The sequence below is a fragment of the Rhea americana genome, unplaced genomic scaffold, assembly GCF_003343005.1.
Source record: "Rhea americana isolate MKP2758 unplaced genomic scaffold, rheAme1 scaffold_165, whole genome shotgun sequence".
Classification (NCBI taxonomy): Eukaryota; Metazoa; Chordata; class Aves; order Rheiformes; family Rheidae; genus Rhea; species Rhea americana.
Genome location: NW_028185761.1, coordinates 358350 through 372832, shown reverse-complemented (window position 1 = coordinate 372832; position 14483 = coordinate 358350). Strand labels below are relative to the sequence as shown.

General features: G+C 48.6%; 1 protein-coding gene across 1 annotated transcript in view; it reads left to right on the top strand.

Moving 5' to 3' along the window:
- Positions 1 to 14483, top strand: part of MYO7A (myosin VIIA) — a 73315-nt gene that overhangs the window by 34124 nt on the left and 24708 nt on the right. Inside the window, exons 18-29 of the mRNA XM_085300539.1 lie at positions 1959 to 2117; positions 2463 to 2555; positions 3854 to 3948; positions 5218 to 5302; positions 6142 to 6360; positions 6535 to 6642; positions 7238 to 7447; positions 8001 to 8204; positions 9381 to 9557; positions 11295 to 11384; positions 12609 to 12736; positions 13980 to 14106. Coding sequence (XP_085156665.1) covers positions 1959 to 2117; positions 2463 to 2555; positions 3854 to 3948; positions 5218 to 5302; positions 6142 to 6360; positions 6535 to 6642; positions 7238 to 7447; positions 8001 to 8204; positions 9381 to 9557; positions 11295 to 11384; positions 12609 to 12736; positions 13980 to 14106 — 1695 coding nt within the window. The remainder of the gene's footprint in view (positions 1 to 1958; positions 2118 to 2462; positions 2556 to 3853; positions 3949 to 5217; positions 5303 to 6141; positions 6361 to 6534; positions 6643 to 7237; positions 7448 to 8000; positions 8205 to 9380; positions 9558 to 11294; positions 11385 to 12608; positions 12737 to 13979; positions 14107 to 14483) is intronic.

The following is a 14483-nucleotide window of genomic DNA, read 5'->3' as shown; positions in this document are numbered from 1 at the left end:
CTCCAGCCCTCTGATCATCATCGTAGCCCTGCACTGGACTCTCCCCGGTAGCTCCGTGTCTCTGTTGTCCTGGGGAGCCCAGAACTGGACACAGTACTCGAGATGAGGCCTCCCCAGGGCTGAGGAGAGCGGCAGGATCACCTCCCTCCACCTGCTGCCAACAGTCTTCCTAAGGCACGCCAGCAGATCATTGGCCGCCTTGGCCACAAGGGCACATTGCTGGCTCATGGTCAACTTGTCATCCACCAGCACTCCCAGGTCCTTCTCTGCAGAGCTGCTCTCCACAAGGGCAGACCCCAGCTTGGACTCCTGCTTTAACCCCTAGGTTATTTCTCCCTAGGTGCAGGACCCTGCACTTGCCCTTGTTGAACCTCAGGAGGTTCCTCTCTGCCCAGCTCTCCAGCCTGTCCAGGTCTCTCTGAATGGCAGCACAGCCCTCAGGTGTGTCAGCCACTCCTCTCAGCTTGGCATCATCAGCAGACTTGCTGAGGAGGCTCTCTGTCCCCCCATCCAGGACACTGATGAAGAAGTTGAACAGGGTGGGACCCAGGACTGAGCCCTGGGGGATGCCACTAGCCGCAGGCCTCCAACTAGACTCTGCCTCACTGATGACGACCCTCTGAGCTCTGCCTTTCAGCCAGTTCTCAATCCACCTCACTGTCCACTCRTCTAACCCMCACTTSCTGAGCTTCTCTAGGAGGATGTTATGGGAGACAGTGTCAAAAGCCTTGCTGAAGTCMAGGTRCACAACATCCACTGCTCTCCCCTCATCTACCCAGCCAGTCATTCCATCCTAGAAGGCTATCAGATTGGTTAAGCAGGATTTTCCCTTGGTGAATCCAGGCTGGCTACTGCTGTTCACYTTCTTTTCTCTCCATATGTCTGGAGATGACATCCAGAAGGAGCTGTTCCATCACCTTTCCAGGGATGGAGGTGAGGCTGACTGGCCTGTAGTTGCCTGGGYCCTCCTTCTTGCCCTTTTTGAAGACTGGAGTGACACTGGTTTTCTTCCAGTTCTCAGGCACCTCTCCAGTTCTCCAGGACCTTTCCAAGATGATGGAGAGCAGCCTGGCAACAACATCCGCCAGCTCCCTCAAGACCCATGGGTGCATCCCATCCAGGCCCATGGATTTGTGGATGTCTAGCCTGCCCAGAAGGTCTTAAGCCTTTCCTCCTCAACCAAAGGAAAGCCTTCTCTTCTCTAGACTTTCTCCCTCACGTCCAGGCTGCAGGATTCCTGGGGGCTGCCCTTAGCAGTGAAGACTGAAGCACAGAAGGCATTCAGTAATTCTGCCTTCTCTGYAYCCCTTGTCACCAGGGCCCCCGCCCCATTGAGTAGCGGGCACACGTTTTCCCTAGTCCTCCTCTTGCTGCTGATGTAGTTGAAGAAGCCCTTCCTGTTGTCCTTGACATCCCTTGCCAGACTCAATTCCAACYGGGCCTCAAAACCTCTGAGTTTCTGAGCCTTCGCTGATCTGCTCCTCTGCTTCCTCTGCCTGTGAAATGCTACAGCCCTGCCTGCACGGAAGTGCTGTGATCATGCTGGCAAAGCTCAGAGCTGCAGTCAGAAGTTAATGAACATCAGTGATCATTGCCAGAGTGAGTGTATGGTTTGATCCCTATAAATGAAGCGTTGCTGCCTGTTTTTCCAAGGTAATGTTCACCATTGCATGGTGCTCTCTGGCCATCCTCTCAGTCCTTTGCAGAATTTGTAGGGCACATCCAGCTTTGCAAGTGGAAATTAAAGAAGAGAAAGGGGGCAAATGCACTCAGCAGTTCCTAGGATCAGGCCTGTGACAGCCTTGGGGCCACTCAGTGAAGGCTTTGGGTGGATGCCYGACATCATTCCCCTATGCAGATTCAGACTCTGCATTTTCTTATGGCCAATCCAGGCTGAGTAGTGGGGCCAGGAAGTGGTGAGCAATAAATCACCATGTCCTCTGCAATGTCTCCCTCAGCTGTTTGACCGGGAGCTGTGTGTCCGTCAGCTGAGATACTCAGGGATGATGGAAACAATACGGATCCGCCGGGCTGGCTATCCCATCCGCTACACTTTTGTGGAGTTCGTGGACAGGTACCGGGTGCTCATGCCTGGAGTGAAGCCAGCATACAAGCAGGTGAGTGTTTTCTTCCATGGCAAACTATTGCTCTTGGTAAGCCTCTCCAGAGCTGTTTACAGGGAGTGCACTCTCTCCAGAAGCAATCTTGCAGAGCTTGATTCTTGGATGTTACTTGGTACTGTGGTGTTTCCAYACAAAATAGGGGAAGGAGGGTTTCAGGGCTGGCAAGGACAGGGAGCAGAACACCAAGGGGTTGTATTCAGCTTGTTCCTCTCGCTCAGTGACAGTAAAGCCCTGGGAAGTTCAACAGTTGGAGGTGAGACCAGAATGGTTCCCAGCTGGCAAGGGTGGGGAGTGATGAGTGAGGCTGATACCTGCTGATTCCCACCCCCTTCTTGCCAGGGTGACCTGCGTGGGACATGCCAGCGTATTGCAGAAGCTGTGCTCGGGAAGGATGATGACTGGCAGATTGGCAAGACAAAAATATTCCTGAAGGTATGGGGCTCTCCAGCTCCTGCCTGTGGTCTAGGACCCTTGTTTGCGAAGAGGTCTCCTACAATCCCTTTTCCATGCTGCATGGTAACCCAGATGATAGGAGGAAATCCTSACAGTCTGCCAGCACAGATGCATGCACACATAGAGACACAGAAATAGTCACATACAGCACATGGCCTTTTCCCTCCTGGGCAGAGCTGTGGCTGCTCAGTCTCGTCTCCCTTCACTCAAAAGACCTGGCAACAGGAGGGATGTCCTGCAGAAAGGGGGACTAAGATCACAGCAGACTCACTTTGCATTATGTATGTCCTTGCACCATGCAAGATTCCCCTATTGCTTCCGTCTCTGCATCAGTTCAGCTAATACAGAGCAGCCTCACGTTGCAGAGGTCCCCTGCAGCCCCATGAAATGAGAGCAGCTCTGTCCATTCACACACATCTTTTCTCACAATCCCACTCTTGTATCGCTCCTGGGCAGCAAAGCTGAACTGATCAGGAACCAGTGTAGAAGCAGACACTTCTCTCTAGCAAGTTCTCAGCTGTAAATCCTGACCACACATTTCAAAATATACCCCCACTCCATCACCAGTGAAAACACCCCCATCTCTTTCCTAGAAGCTGTTCCCACTAGTTGCTCTTTCCAGAGCATGTTATCAAGATCTCGCAGCTGTCAGGGCAGGAAATGGAGAAATCAGGAGGCCTTGAAGGGCAGCATGAGGTCAGGCAAAGCAGGAAATGTGTGGAATTGGCTCTGCTGCACCCAGAGTGGCAAGGCTCAGCGTGCAGCAGCCAGGAAAGCAACTGGAGTTACAAACCGCACGGAAGGAATCAAAGCAAGTTTCAGCTGGTGTATCTGAAAGTCACAGCGCAAGGAAATCCAGTATAACAGGGAGTTATTGTGACCTTAGGATATGGAGATGTTTTGGTCTTGGCTGGGGGGAGTGACAGGACCCAGGCAGCCAGGAATTTGTTCCCAAATCTTGCTAGCACTCCCTGGGGCTGCTCCTGTGGCCAAGAGCACCACCAGGGAGCTGTGTGAAAAGGCAACGTGATTTGTTTGCTTTCAGACTATAAAGTGCTACATRTGCAATTCCTGGCCACACTGATTCATTTAGGAGTGCGAAGTATGGGTCGCTAGGATTTATTTTAGGGTGCCCCCAGTRTGCAGGTAGGGTGATGCCTGGGATATAAAAGCTCTGGGGAAGCTTCCCCAGAGAAGGGCCTCATACCACCCCTCCTGCCCCTTCRCAAGCAGGCAGGGAGCTTCAGGCACAGGCAGTGTTTCATTTCCTCCCTTAGGACCACCACGATATGCTGCTGGAGATCGAGAGGGACAAAGCCATCACAGACAAAGTCATCCTCATCCAGAAGGTAGTCCGTGGTTTTAAAGACAGGTAAGTGTAACCTGGGGAGTGGGCCATGGGGATTGCTTCACCCAGCAAGCAGCTCCCTGGGGATGCGTCACTCCCTCCATGCTTAGCTGATCTGCCGTTCCTGCAGCTGGATGTGATAGCTGCTCATGCCCTTTCCTCACCGGGGAGAGGGGAAGCCCCATCCTGGTGGCATTCAGGTAAAGCAAGTATTGGAGCTGCTGCAGTGGCAAAGGAAAACAGCATTATCTATCACAAAAATAGATAAAAAAAAAAAAAAGAAGATCTTCTGTCCTCATTCATCATTGCCTTCAGGAGAGCTGATTTTTATTGTGCCAATATGGTAGTCAGCACTCTGGCCCTGCTGAAGACAATGCTAACCTTCCAGTCTCTGGGATCCCTTCAAGACTCAGCGGGGCCAAAGGGCCTCTGCTGGGACTAATAATGTGCAGTAACTGTGTTCTCCCAAACCCCGGGACTGTTCCCTTTGTGAACCAGTCACTGCAAATTTGGGAGGAGGGCAGGTAACCCATGGGAAACTCATGGCACAGTTGTTGGGGATAAGGGAGAACTTCACCTATGGAAGAGGGCAGTTCCCGGGCTTTGTGCTCTACGTTTGCCCAACCTACAGCTGTGATTCAGGTGAGGCCTTGGGCTTTGCAGGAAAAACATGTGACAAATAATCAGGTCTGAGAAGCCTCCTTGTCATCCCATAGAAACCCTGGAGAGACCTCCAAATCCTTCCAATGCCCCAAAGGTGTCCAAGCCCAGACTCAGGCCAGGCTAAGGGGGCAAAGGGGAAGACCACAGTAAATAAGTCATGTTGCTGTAGTCTGCTCTTGAACCTGGTATCTTGTTGCCAGCAAGTGAGTTGTTATCTTCCCTAGTCCTCACTACAGAGAGCATCCTACACTCAGTTACCACCACCACCATAGGTTCAGATCAGGTTGAATCCATTTTCAGGCAGCTGGGACTGAAGAGTAAGGAGTGGGCAGCCCAGGAGATCTCAAATCAGAGAGGAGGCAGCAAGGGAGGAAAGGAGTGGACTGTTCCCAGCATCTCCTGCTGCCATTTTGGGGGGGGCTGCTCTGCCCATTCCCACAAGAAGATAGGATGGGCTGGTGGAGACCTCTTCATAAAGGCAAGCAGAGCTGGGGGAGGAGACAYTATCAGGCAGAAGATGCAGTATTTACTCCATCCAGTTGCTCTGTTTCAAATCTCTAAAGAATGAGGCCCAGGAGGTAATAACTCGCAGCCAAACCGCAGAGGCAAGTGATTGAAATGCCTTTCCAGGTCCAATTTCCTGAAAATGAGAAATTCAGTCCTGATGATTCAGAGATACTGGCGTGGACATAACTGCAGGAAGAACTACGGTGCTGTAAGTACTGGTGTGCTTCCTCACACCCTCTGCCCTCCTACATAATTCACCCAGGCACCAAAACTGGCTCTTCCCAGTTCATTCTGCCCCAATGTGTTGAGGAAGTATTTGGGTTGGCCTCCATCAGATGGCCAAGGAATGATCAACCGGGTTTTTTAAGGTCTTTCCCCCATTCTCAGGGGACTGGAAACTCAAGAGCAACATTGGGCCTGGCTGCAGGAAGACCTTTTTTTTTTCTAAAAGCAGGCCCTATCCACCTCCAGGCCTGACAACATCCACGGTCAAGGCTTTCTCTTGGACTCRACCCAACCCATGGCCCTCTTCTCTCCCTGTCCTCGCTGGATCTGACCCAATAGCAGTCATTTGGCACAAGGAATTGTGGGCACAGGGGATGATATCCTSTGTGCCCACAAGATGATAGGAATAGCCATTTCCAGATGGATCARGATGCTACCTCCTTCCATGATCAAGAGCCTTGACAATCAGACAGGACATGTGCAGGAGCAGTGCTKAGCAAGGGAGCCCATGGGAGAAGCTAAACCTCCATGGGTGCAATGTGAGGAAGAGTCCTTTCAAGGCTTCTCAAGGGGAGAAACTCTGTAGGACTCGGTGGGGAAGCATCAGCCTTCGTCCTCCCTGGACTTTAATTAGTGCAACAGCCAGAGCTCTCCATTTCTCCACCATCTCAGAGAAATTCCTTTCCAAAGGCTTGTCCTGGTGGTAGCTGATTTCAGCTGCTCTCATTTACAGCCATGCAAGCAGGAGATTAAGGAGGGAAATCTGCTTAGGGTGGGCAAGTCCCCAGGCACAGAGTGGTTTCATCCTGCTCCCTTTTGCAGATGCGAATYGGCTTCCTGAGACTTCAGGCCCTCTACCGATCCCGCAAACTCCACAAGCAGTACCACATGGCCCGCAGGCGGATCATCGAGTTTCAGGCCCGGTGCCGGGGCTACCTCGTCCGTAGGGCTTTTCGCCACCGCCTCTGGGCCGTCCTGACCGTCCAGGCGTACGCTCGGGGCATGATTGCCCGGAGGCTGTATAAGCGCCTTCGGGGGGAAGTAAGTACCACGGAGGAGAGGTTGGGCTTGGGAAACGGAGGCAGAGAGAGGGGATATAAACAATCCCATGTGTTTCGGCATCATGTGCTCATGAAATTGATATTTAAAGACCACAGAAGAATTATAAAAAGCCGTAGATGTCTTTTTAGAGGAGCTCTTGTGTTTATTTCCCAGTATCATCGACGCCTGGAAGCAGAGAAACTTCGGCTGGCGGAAGAAGAACGACTGCGAAAAGAGATGAGTGCCAAGAAAGCCAAAGAGGAAGCAGAAAAGAAACACCAGGTATGCTGTGATGGGCCCTTTTCTCAGTCTCTCTCTCTCTCTCTCTGTTTTTCAGGGCCTGATTCTACTCCGTTGAGGGGGAAATGCCAAAAATATCTAGGGGATTTCTGCCCTGCTTGAGCTATTTGTATGTAATTCACTAAAGCCCTCTGTGTTCTAACTAGGCTGAAGCTGCTCCAGAATTTCTGATCTGCTGCACAGGAATGCCAGAGACTGTGTTTGTTATTCACTTGCTTTTGCTACTGTATAAAGGCTGAAAGGGAGAACTAGGACACTGTAGACCAAAGTGTATGTGTGTGTGTATATATATGCTTGTTTTTATATATATGTGTGTGTGTGTGTTTATATATAAAGGGGTCAGAGATAGTCTCTGTGCTTAGACCAGACTCCTTAGGCAATAGACAGAAAATGCTGTTGCTATGTCCTTCTGCARCTAGGAAACTGAGACAGAGATGTTACTGATTTGCTCCAAGTCATGTTGCTGGAATAATACCCTAAGTAAAGACCTATATGCTTTTCTTAAGCCAGATCCTGCAGAACGTAGTGCCAGCTCTTTGGAGGGAGTAGTTTACTCATTGCARCTGTCCTCTTCTAGGTACGCCTGGCCCAGCTGGCCCGGGAAGATGCAGAGAGAGAAGTAAAGGAAAAGGAGGAAGCCCGTCGGAAGAAAGAGCTGTTAGAAAAAATGGAGAAAGCTCGCAATGAGCCCGTGAACGACTCAGATATGGTGGACAAAATGTTTGGATTCCTAGGGACAACCTCCTCTCTGCCTGGCCAGGAAGGACAAGCACCCAATGGCTTTGAGGTACTGGAGAATTGCTCAGGCCTGGTGATCCCATGAAAAGCATTAGTAACACGTTGGTGAATCAGGGTAGAAGGAGACAATCTAAAGGCGGGCTCTGAAGACTTACTTCCAGCCCAGGCTCTTCTGCACAGCCAGAAGGCACTAGGCACTCCCAGAGGGGACAGACAGRCAGTCTGCAAGCCTCCTCTGGGGCTGTCATGTGGAGGGGAGCAGTACTGTTGTACAATCACTGAGGCCCTGTAGTCTTTCAGATCTGCTCCCTTGTGGAGCTCATAACAGAGTTMACAGCTCACAACATCTAGCTCAACTCCCCTTTCCTCTGTGCTGGGAGTGGGGCCATGCTCAGTGCTTCTTCTTCTACCCTGGGGACCTTTCTGGGCACAAGCACGACCATGTGGACTCTAACCTTGCCAGGGCTCCAGAGTTGTATTTCACACCATTGCCTCCCTCATGAATGAAATCAGGCTAGCAGAAAAGTCAGGGTGTCAAGGAGTCAAGGAGTAGTTCAGTATCCAAAGCCATGCAGCACGTCTGACATGTCCTTCCCTGCCAGGATCTTGAGCGAGCCCAGAAAGAGCTGGAGGAAGAGGACCTTGATGCTGCATTGCCCCTCCCCGAGGAAGAGGAGGAAGATCTCTCAGAGTACAAATTYGCCAAGTTTGCCGCCACATATTTCCAGGGCACAACAACACACACCTACATCCGCCGGCCTCTCAAGCAGCCTCTCTTGTACCATGAAGATGAAGGAGACCAGTTGGTAAGACAGGGGATGACAGCCCCTGAGTAGGGTGGGATGGCTTGGAGTAAGTCTAGGCAGCCCTTCACTCAAAGGACAYCAGTTTGCCTCTGGGATACACTGATGTGCTCAGAGTTCAATGGAGAGCATAGCGGTGTCAGCTGTCCCAGAAGCGTGCTTTCAGGACTGATAAAGAGACAGTCATCATTAGAGCAATGTAGTGGTGAGTCCATCTCTGTACYGTGATACTTGTGTTAAGACTATTAATGAAGTGCTGTGGGGCTCAAGGCATGGACAGAGCAGAGTTAACAGAGGAGGAACGCTTGTCCTATAACTAGCCCTTCAAGAGTAGAACTACATTGAACCTGCACAGCTGCAATGACCATCTGTCCATCATCTTGCCCTCACAGTGGTTCTCTTCTGCAATTGGCTAGGGGCRTACATGCTGTCAGTCGCTGCCTCTCTATAAGGGTGGCATCTCCTAGCTAAGGAGCAACCTCCCACCATAAGGTGCATAGACATACTCATGACAGCAKGAACACGAAGCCTGCTTCCAGTGGTCCCGGCCATCAGCATGTCCAGCTTCTGCTCAGTCAGATGAAGTGCAGGCCATAGGCAAAACGGTTATGTGCGATGCAGGAAAGTGATTTCTCTCCTGAAGATATGTGGGGAGACCACAGTGGCCATCAGGGCATGCTGCCATGGTGCAACCACATGGCTGGGACAGGGTCACAGATGGTCAGTGCTCTCAAGAACAGGCTTTGTGCAAGTGTCTCCTTGGCTTTGGAATGAGGTGGCACAATTGTACCTGGACTCTCTCAGGACCCTATACTTCCCCTTACCCACTCTGTCCCTATCGCACTGTTGATCTCTCCAGTCACATCCCTATTCAATGACTAGGCAAGTCATTTCCTTGTGATATTAATTTCTACAGGGGGAAAGGGCAACTGTTGGTATTTACTAACTATTTTTAAGGCTCTTCCTCTCTTAGCCTCGTTTCATGCTTTGCATCTGACTATTGAAAAGTCCATCAAGTATTTTATACTGGTTCAGTTCACATAACTTTTCATTCATATCCAAATGGCAGGTTGTTYTGCACTCTTTAAAGCTCCTCTGCCTGATGGCTTCAGCACGGCTTGACCACCACATCTGCTGTTCTCCTGAGAGCTAATGGAATTAAAYTTTCCTTTCAAATAGGCAGCACTTGCCGTATGGATCACTATCCTCCGTTTCATGGGAGACCTCCCTGAGCCTAAATATCACACAGCCATGAGTGATGGTGGCGAGAAAATACCAGTAATGACCAAGATMTATGAGACTCTTGGGAAGAAGACCTATAAAAAAGAACTGCAGGCGCTGCAGGGAGAAGGAGAGGTAATTTATATCACTGTGAAGGAGTCTATATTACTAGGTGGTGGATATTGAAATATGTCTGGAAAGAAACTACATATGGGGTTTGCTGAAGCCAACTTATYTGTCAATTTTATCTGTAGTTATGCTACCTGGCTTTGTGTCAGGTATTGGTCCTGTCCCTCGTTCATCACATGGATACTTGAAGTAAGGGAAGTGCCCGGACATCTGATATAGGGCTCTGCTCTCTCTCCTCCTCCCTATAGGGTAAAAACACATAGGGGGAGCACAATGTCTTTTGTCATCAGCCTCTCATGTGGGGATTTTGTTTTGATCTGCCTTGGTCAGAGGAGACAAAATTAAAAACGTGGCACTTACTTAATCTTGCAGCAGGAAGTAAAGAATCACCAGGAGATTAAGCAGTGAAAATAAGAAAAAAAAATCCTTATTACATCCTCAGTGCTTTCTGAGATGTCATTGGATGACTTCATCTTAAGACCCCTCCTGGATAAGACATTGCTCTGGATAAAAAACTATCTGTAGCACTGAAATGCTTTCATCTTTAACTTTTAATTTTAAGTCTTATTCAACAGGGAAAGATACTGCCTGCCTCTGGGATTTTCTATATGGTGCTGCTGCATTTGCAGTAAGATTTCTGTTGTATCATTTGACAAGCCTGTATGTCGTTTGTCAATGTAAATTGACAAATCTCCTAGTTTTCCAGGGACAGAGCGATCATTTAGTACTTTCCTTTACCCGAGAAGGAAAGTAACCTCATCTGGCTATAAAAATATGCACCAGGATTCAATTTCCTTTAATTCTACCTATCATTTCTTTTTCATTAAAACAAAAAGGCATATTTTAGCCAGCGGAGTCATCAGAAGAAAAGGAAATTTTAAGCAATGCCTGTGGTTGCATCTGCTCTGCAGAGTGTACAACAACATAGAGCAAGCTGATGATCCTGACTCTGATCATATACAAATCCACATTTATAGTACTGAGTTGGATTTATACCGGGTATAAAACATCACAGCTGCAGGACTCAAAGTGCCAACCTGGTTAAAAAATCACAGTCATTTCAAAGTTGTTAAAATGTTGACAGGTTATCTGGATTAAAAAGTGAAGTGATTTTCCATGCTAGCTTACTCCCACAGCTATCATAAAGTTGATATGAAAGCAGAAAGCCAACAGAAACTCCTTATTGCATTCTTTATGGTATGTTATCAGTGCCAGGGTCTGTCTCACATCAGATTTATATTTCTGGGAGATCTGATGGAGCACAGAGTTGAGAATCATGATGATGAAACCATAAAGGAGAACTATACCTGCCTATGAACCCCTGGTTAGATGACTTCCAGCTCACAAACCTGCTCTGCAGGTGGCTTGCCTCAGAGAGTGATCCTTCTCATTTATTTGCCATGTAGGAGCAAGCCTGGATGGGTTACAGCGTAGCAGAATGGGCATGGTTTTACTAGGATTCAGCCACTTARTTGATGAAACATGGCCTTTTTTCAGATTTCACCAATGTGTAGTTTTGATCTGCAGGAGGCTCACTGAGTAGTAGCCAGATGCAAAATTCAGGACCACCTTGGTTAACATAGGGCACAGGAATGTGGATCCAGACTTTTTGTCCCCATCAATACTTCCCTCTACRTCCAGGATCCACTGCCTCTTCCAGAAGCCTTGGGGAGGCACGGAGACCATCTACACRGCAGGACTCGGTGCTTCACTGCATTTCACTGTACGCTTCTTGCTTTGCAGAGTACTCACATTGATGGGCACAAGAAGAATAGTGTGCGGCACAAACTGGTCTCCTTAACACTCAAGAAGAAATCCAAACTGACAGAGGAGGTGAGAGGAGATGCTTGGTCACCTGGCAGCACAAGTGCCGTTGGATTGTCTGCAGCCCTCTCTGACTCTCTTCTGCTTTTCCCTAGACAACATAGAACCAGCCCTCCTCTGGGTTTGGCGCTACCTGTCTCTCTGCCTGAAAGATTTAAGGAGTGTTTAAGGGGAAAGGTTGGCTTCCCGTGTCTCCTTGAGTCATTCTGCACCTCGCGCCGGCCTCCCCTCGGCTCCTGTTCTCCATCCATCCAGCAACTTCCCTCCCCTCTTTCACAGCCCTCCATCCAACTGCTGATACCTCTCGCCACTCTGTGATGGTCTGAATGTTACCCCTGCTTTTAGCTTCCTGCCCTCCTCTGAAGGTAGCAGAGGTGGGAGATCCAAAAGCTCTTGCCCATCCTCTGCCTCTGCTCCCATCTAGTGCCAGTGACAAAACTCCCCATGGCAGCCATTAGCCTGAGGCTGAGAGCTTTTGAAAATCCCATCCTGAAAGAGTGAGGAGCAATAAGCCTTTTGGGAGGGAATGAGAGAAATGGACAGACACAGRTTCAGTCTCCTTTGACACACTGCCTTGTCCTCTTCCAGAGCGGGCATCATCTCACCTGGCTGTAGGTGCTTAAGAGTATAAAGATCTCTCTCTTGAGATAAGTCACTCTCATTTACTCTAGAATCAGTGGGGAGAAATAGGGTCCGTTTCGTCTTACACTAAAGTAGCTCTAGAGACACTCTAGAAATGCCTCTCTCTCTTCAGTGGCTCTAGGGTCAGTGTGATGGGCTGAGAGCCGGTAGGTAGATGAATGCCATCCCTGTTGTCCCRAACAGCACCAGGCTTATGTGCTTTTGGCTGTATCACAGCCTGGGGAGGGGATCCTTTTTGTCAGTGTTTTAATGATTTTTCAATGTGACTGAGTTAAAGGTTAACCTCCTTGGTAATAAGTCARAGTTATTCAAATAATCTTTGAGATACACGAGTGCTGTTATAGCAAAGCTGAGAAAAGACCAGGCAGGTGGGAGCAGAAATAGAACTGTCTTCATCTTCACCTGTATGTGATTAAAGCCAAWAAATCACCCTCATCACTTACAAAGTGCTAGACTGAAATACTAAYGCCCTTCCAAGACCTTTCCTGGCTGGCAGAGGAGTCTTCCTGGGGGAGCAGCACACGTGTGGGATGGGGGTGGGGGACACAGTGACCAGCTGTACTGAAAGAGAGCAATGTATCTGGTTGGCAGGTGACAAAGAGACTTCATGATGGTGAGTCCACGCTTCAGGGTAATAGCATGCTTGAAGACCGACCCACCTCCAACCTGGAGAAGCTCCATTTCATTATTGGTAATGGCATCCTCAGGCCAGCATTAAGGTTAGAAATCAGGACAAAGGCATAAACATGCCATTCTTTTCATTCTTTGTTCATTAAATTATTTTTGTCCAAATGTTTTTGCTAGTGTGTGCAGCTGAACGAAGCTCACATTGTATCACTTCTAGCTGTGCTGTGTAGGATGGGTCAGGCTGCATCACATTCCTTAGTGTCCATTTCAGGCCTGGTTGAAAGCCCCTGGAGGGAGGCTCAAAGGTTTCTGAAAGTACTTAGTGTGCTGGGTTGGTTTATTGATGTTTACTTCGTTTGTTCACTACTTGTTGTTTTCCATTTGACCATATAGATCTCTTTTGCTTGTGTAAATATTTTTAATGGATCACTAATGAGACACTCAAGCTCATTACAGTTGGTAAATCACCATCCAAAAATTAGCAAGTGCCAAATTAAGGCTGAAGCTTTAAGGCTTTGCTTATGCGATCTCACACTCTTTTCATTCATACCTATCAGCCCATGTAAAGAGGACAAGTATCCTCATCCAGTGACCAGATTCTCCGGTTTTCATTTCATCCTCACAGTTCACCACRAAACCCTTAGCCTGCCTTTTTGGTAGGGTGCACAAAGTCTGCTCTGAGAGCARGCAGGTGGACTAACTAGTTTTTGCTGTCTCCCACATCCTGCAGTTTTACACATAGGGAGCTAAGTGGATATTAATTCCCAAATTGAGATACCTGTGAATATTACCCATCAGAGTACTTGCTTGTTTATWTGTAGGAGCTGGACAAACTTTGACCTGCACTGGAGCTGTTAGTTCCCAACACTTCTGCAAAACAAGTTCAGTTCACTATTTCCTGAGAACAGCCAGGAAATGAAGCTCTCCCAGATAATGGCCCTCTGTGAAGTTTGGTTTAGGAGACTCACTTAGTATCACTGGGAAACCCATGTAAGAAGCCAGGATATTCCATTTTCCAGAGGTGACATTCAACTGCCCAAACTGCAAAACTGTATCTTTACTCTTCCTCTACGTGCTGTTGGTCAGCTGTGTAAAATCCCAGCTGAAGCACAGAGAAAGGCATCACTTATTTGACGTTCCAGGACCAATGTTAGGTGGCATTTTAGACACAAAGTGATGACCAGAGCAACCATTGTTACAACAGTTAAATTAATATCCTTGCTATTCCAAAAGGGATTTTCAACTATCACGRGCAGATGGGGCCTGGCTTTATGTGTGTTCACTCTGAGGAGCACCATCCCGTGAACTCTAATTGTTTTCTGATTCTTGTTGCAGGGATGAAATTTATTGTCAAATCTGTAAGCAGCTGACCCAGAACCCTTCCAAAAGCAGCCATGCCAGGGGCTGGATCCTGATGTCCCTGTGTGTGGGATGTTTTGCTCCATCTGAGAAGTTTGTGAAAGTAAGTTGCAAACGATGTTTGTCCTGTGAATTACCTGCTGATGCATTTTCTTTTCCATCCCTGGGACCAGCTTTTCTTGTGGGTTTCGCAGTGGAGGGAATCCTGTTTTKTGTCTTTATCAGGAATTTTAATACCATAAAGATCCTAATTAGAAAGAGAAGTCTGAATGTAGAATCATAGAATCAGTAAGGTTGGAAGGGACCTCTGGAGATCATCTAGTCCAACCTCCCTGCTCAAGCAGGGGCACCTAGAGCATGTTAGACAGGGTTACAGCCAGGCAGGCTTTGAAGATCTGCAGAGAAGGAGACTCAACAACCTCTCTGCGCAGCCTGGTCCAGGGCTCCGTCACTCTCACAGGGAAGAAATTCCCCCTCACG